At 31.9% G+C, this 5,917-nt stretch overlaps 1 protein-coding gene across 1 annotated transcript; it reads right to left on the bottom strand.

Annotated features, from left to right (window-relative positions):
• Positions 1-4,342: 4,342 nt before the first annotated feature.
• Positions 4,343-5,414, bottom strand: LOC149544283 (uncharacterized). Its single transcript, XM_089796380.1, has one exon. It carries the CDS (start codon positions 5,279-5,281, stop codon positions 4,691-4,693), a length of 591 nt encoding a protein of 196 aa, XP_089652506.1. The 5' UTR covers positions 5,282-5,414; the 3' UTR covers positions 4,343-4,690.
• Positions 5,415-5,917: the final 503 nt, after the last annotated feature.

Genomic DNA, 5,917 nt, shown 5'->3' on the forward strand with positions numbered 1-5,917 from the left:
TAATTATAAAAAAATGTAACTAAATTTATCAATTAATAATTACAACCTTATTCTTTGATCCTGCAAACAACTTTTCATGTCTTCCTTTTTTCTACAATATTTCATTCACATTTGGATCACAACTTTTTTTCACTTACTATCACAGTCTCTAATACCTTTCTCAATCATTTTCATTATAATATATGGCAATTTTTCAATTAGAAACACGAACAAGATCAACCATTAAAAATACACATTATTAATACAAGATTTACTATCTTCACTAACAATTCATATGTGATCTTCTCCAAGAAGAGAGAGCACCCAATTACATCTCAAAATATCTTTTCCAAATGAAATATTCAATCCATAAGCAATGCAACTAATTTCAAATTCAAACCAAAGCATAACATGTGAAGAAGTGTTAAAAATAGGTTATTAATTGACCCCAAAGCATTCTCTAATGCATGAAACACCATACAAAAAATGATTTTTTTATCTCTCTCTATAACCTATATATAGACCCAACCAACATTAATCAAGTCACCACAAATACCTGTGTTGATCAAAAGTCAACCCAAATAATATAATAGCACATGTGATGACAAATCTACACTTGTAGAGAAAACCAACAAAAGATATTTGAATTGGAACATCACAAAAGCCATATTGATGCAGGAGCATCCAGAGGTATAAGGGCAATCCTGTGTCAACCAAAAAAATGTACTTAGACTTAGTTTCTGTTTCATGTGTTTTCATTTTGGACACCCATTTGGGTCAAATAAAGGTCCCAACTCTCACAATTCCACTATCAGTGTGCTAGAAAATCATGAAAAAATAGGAGCATGTAATTGGGCCATCATTTTGGTGAACTAGAAGGTGTGAATTGGCCAGATTAATGTAATTGTAATTTAGAGCATTCCAGAAAAAGAATCAGGTCAAAAGGCCCCACGGTTTGAAAGTTATTGCAATTTTTTTGGTTTTGGAGACCTCCTAAGAATGCTTCAAAGTCAGGTTAGGGGCATTAAATGACCTCGAGAAGGGCCAAAAAATGGGGGATGAGCGAAACTTGTCCATAGGGCTATAGAGTTCTTTGAGAGCTTAACCGAAAATGTAAACGGTTCGTCAATCGGAGCTACGGTTCAAAAGTTATGCCTCTCGGAAGTTCGGTTACCATTTTTGGATTCTTCTAGATTTGCACCGACTTCTAACGTAGCTTCTAGAACCTTCTATTTGGTCGGTGGATGCCTACTAGCACTTTCTAGAATGTACTCCTAGTCCTTAACCCTCCGGGGTCTATTTAAGGAGATTTTTGGCATTGTAAAAGGTAGTTCAGAGTGGAGTTAGAGAGGAGGTACTGAAAGGAGAAATTATCTCCAGATTTATGCTATTGTAAGCCCTTAGGCCATATTTTGAAGTTTATTTTCTCTGTACTGAATGTACTAGCTTATTTTTTCAGTTAATACAATTTCCCTTTTCTATTGTGTCGATTTCTATTCTTGGGTTGTGTCCCCATCACATATAACCAATTCCCCCAAATAGAATTATCTAATATTCCCTTACAAATTAATGCAAGCCATTCTCCAAGAATGCCCAAAGTATCTTGATAATTTAGCTTGCAGTCATCCTAACAACACAATATATTTTTGTAAAACAATAAATTTGGGAACCTATCCACCTAATAGTAAAATATTTATGATAGTACTTATCATTAATTTTATAGGTTGAGAAGCATCCATCATTCCAAGACATTATTTGATAATATCTATAAATATACTTTCCTACACATTCTAGTCTTCCAATTTCAAATATTCTTTGTCAATCAATTTTGTAGCGTCAATGACTTCCTTAGTGCCCTATTCAATTCTTCTCCATAAATCATAAATCATAACCTCATAAAGTAATACACTTTTGAAATCTTCTACATTAATCAAAGTCATAGACTTAGTAAATTCCTTAATCCTCTTTTCAAATACTCTTCCTCAATCAAATCCTCAACAACTATTTTTTAGAAGATAAACAATAATATCACACAAGGATTCATTGATATCAATAACAACAAAAATCGAAATACTAAGACATTGATGTAAATATTAAAAGAAAAATATATATAAAATCATCATAATTTTATGATGACTTATGATATCAGTCACCTCTTATTCATCTAGATTAAATATTCCCATAATTACTATTTTTGATTAACTTAAGTAATTTATTTATTTTTTCTTAAAATAAAATTCATAAATTTGATAGTTTATTGTAAAATTATATTCTATTTAATATTTTACTAATTGAATTTAAATTCTAAAAATATTAAAATATGTATTATCGAGGCATTTAAAAAAATTATACATCTTTTTTTAACAATACTTATGTAAATCTTTAATCAATGTTTATTTCATAAAACTTAACTTGCTTTATACATAATTTATAACTAAATTTATATTTTAAATTATTAAATAAAATATATTGAATATGAATATAAGGTGTTATATATAAATTATATTAAAAATAACTAAATTTAGTAGAATTTTCTTAAAAAAATTCATGAATCATTTATTTATAATTCATTGGAACAAATGAATAGAATGCATTATAGATAACAAGAACAATGAATTGGAATGCACATTAAGTATTGTGAAGGATTAACTAGAATTCCAAACTGAAAAGAATAAGGAGGACTCAAATATGATGAAATGGCATACATTATGTTTATTATAAATATTAATTAAAACACATATTAATGCAAGGGTACAATAAATTTTTTCACATCCATATACTCTTAATATATAATTGGAACTTTGTGGTATCTATAATACCTGTCAAGATAAGAGGACTTTGATACATTTGATATAACTAGTATAGTATAAACTAAAGTCACAATATAGTAAGAAAAACTCTGTACTTAAAATATTTGAATGAATAATAAACCATTTGTCTTAAAAAGACAAAGCACAATGAAAGAGAACCAAAAACAAAATTTTATTTATTATTGCTAAAAGTTCACTTTTCAAACTATTTTGTACTTAAAATAATTGAATAAGTAATAAACCATTTGTCCTAAAAAGACAAAGCACAATGAAAGAGAACCAAAACAATTTTTTATTTATTATTGCTAAAAAGTCACTTTTCGAATTGTTTTGAACAGAAATGTAGATTGGTATTCTTCATTATGTATATCTAAATCTTGTTTCAAAATGTATGATTCCTCTTTCCCAATTAAGATGAGTATAAACTCTGTCTATGAAAATAATCAAGGAATAATATAAGAGGTTTAAAACATGTCAGCTTTGGTCACAAATGTGTAAGTTAAGCAACAACTAGTGATTTTCTGAAAACAACTTTTTAAAGTCTATCTTTTAAATAAGATTCTAAAAAATATGATTTTATATTTTACAATTACATACGTCTTTAAGAAAAATGACAAAATAAAAAGTTATTTTGCCTTTTACTCTACTTAATTACCTTTCTCTCTTACAACAAAAATAGAGTAATTTGATATCTCATTTTGTTATCCACAAAAAAATACAAAGAAAAGATAGTTTTAATATTATCATGAAAGGGTGAAAATAAAGAAGCTACAAATGTGTATATCTATAAGTTATCAAAGTGAGGTGATTGGGTAGAATTTGGTTGGAGATGTTTGCCTTCTTCTATGTACATGACAAGTGGATTAATGGAGAGTCTATATCATTGCAAATTATTCATCATTTCTAAGAGAATTATATCTTATAGATGTCCCAAATAGTTTTATTAACTTTTGATTTTTTCCATGAATCCATATCTATTTATCTATCTAGGTTCCATTATTTAACAATCTTGTTAATCTCTATATCTTAAGAATTTGTAAACAAAACATCTATGAAAAAATATACTAATCATTATTTAAAAAGTTCAAAATTTATATTTTGCTGCTGAAATTGAATTATCCAATTAGCTTTTTTATTAAGAAAAAATGTCTTGTTGAATATTTATATCCCTTAAATAGCTAGATTGAAATGACGAAAACAAATCTAGTTGATGATGTATGTGAATGATTAAAAAAAATCATTTAATTTTTCAAAATAAAATTGTCTTAATGATCATAATTCATTTTTCCTAAGAGAGAACTTTATATAAGTTGGTAAAGGCATAAGCTCTATCTAATCTCTTATAATGTCAAACCATTCCACTAGCAACACTTATCTGAAATAGAATTATTAAAAACTATTAATACTTTACCAAGATACCAAAGAACTATTATTTTTCAATGATTTTTAAATAATTCCAAATCAAAATTTAAAACCATCTAAACCTTAACTATTGACAATTGTATAACATTAACTTTTTTGATAATTTTTTTAGTTATAAAAAAAAATCGATATGCTTACAAATTTTATTTTAATTTATAATAATAACCTGATTGTACAGATTTCTTTTACCTCTTACAACCAAATACTGCAACTACATTAAAAGGAAAAATAATTCCTACAGTAGTAGATTCATCTCATCCATCTTGATAGTTGTGCCTTGGTGCGGAAACATGCATGATATCAATTGAAGTCTCGCAATATTATATAGTGATGGGAGACACCCTAGCACATAGAGGCATTCCCCATTAGCATACTTATATGCAGACATTATTCTATATACTTATATGTGTCAATGAAATTACAATGCATGCCACGTACATATTTATTTAAGTCTAATGCAGTCAAATTGCCAAGTAAATTTAGTGACCACCTCCACCATGACCAGATCCAGCCCCATAACCCGAACCACTTCCATACCCACTACCACTGCCCGTTCCCTCTCCATGCCCACTGCCAGACCCAGCACCATACCCCGAACCACCACCCGAACCGCTCCCATAGCCACTTCCAGAGCCCGAGCCTGAACCATACCCACTGCCACCACCTTCACCATGCCCACTACCCGACCCTGTGCCGTACCCACTCCCTGAACCACCACCCTTACCGCCACCACCATACCTGCCTGCTCCTGAACCAGCATATGACCCAGCTCCAGAACCAGCGGATGACCCGGCTCCAGAACCCGCTCCAGAGCCAGCCCCAGAACCAGCTCCAGAGCCCGAGCCTGAACCAGATCCAGAACCGGACCCAGATCCAGAGCCGGAGCCACTTCCACTTCCGCTTCCACCGAGGCCAAGGCCTAAGCCTGCACCCACACCTATACCAACACCCAAACCTCCACCTCCGCCGAGGTCCACACCGAGATCACTTCGTATAACCCTACCTTCCACACAGCATGAAATCACAAGGGCTGTTATAACCACCATTACAAACAACTTGTGATTCCCCATTGTATTTATCTCAACCTTCTAGGAAGACTTCAACAAGAAATATGAAAAACGCCTGATTAGGTGTTCCTGGCAGAGTTTGAAGAGCTAGTTCTATGAATGAATATGATCGCGGGAGGTAGAGTGTAATTAGAGTTGTGGTGATGGTAAGTGAATACAAAGGCTTTTATAGACCTTAAAGTGGAGAAGAGGATAAGTCAGCGTGTGAAATTATTTAAAATATAAGGTCGAAAGCATAGAAACGTGTCTTTGCCTTTGGTAGAGTAAAATTGAGTGCGCCATTACTTGGGAATGGGTGGCCAGCGATAAAAGCATCATAATTAAGTCGGTGCACCATCTTCATTGTGGAATTCCCAGGCAACAAAACTACCAAAGTGCTTATTATCCACCGGCCACCTTGGCTGCAAGGTGTAAATTGAACAGTTGGAATATGATTTCTGCTATTGTTATTGATTTGAGGAAAGCGACTGAAATTATGACTTGATAAACTGATGTCTGAAGTACATCCCATGTATCGTTGTTGAATGTTACTATTTTCTATGTTTGTGAATTGAGGGATGCCCTGATTTACAAGGAGGTTTGATGCTAGTGATTCTGTTCTTTCTTGCCTTTCTGGGATGATGGAGTTTTGTGTCATGC

Source organism: Cupressus sempervirens, chromosome 8, assembly GCF_028749045.1.
Source record: "Cupressus sempervirens isolate cs-2001-9-10 chromosome 8, ASM2874904v1, whole genome shotgun sequence".
Lineage (NCBI taxonomy): Eukaryota > Viridiplantae > Streptophyta > Pinopsida > Cupressales > Cupressaceae > Cupressus > Cupressus sempervirens.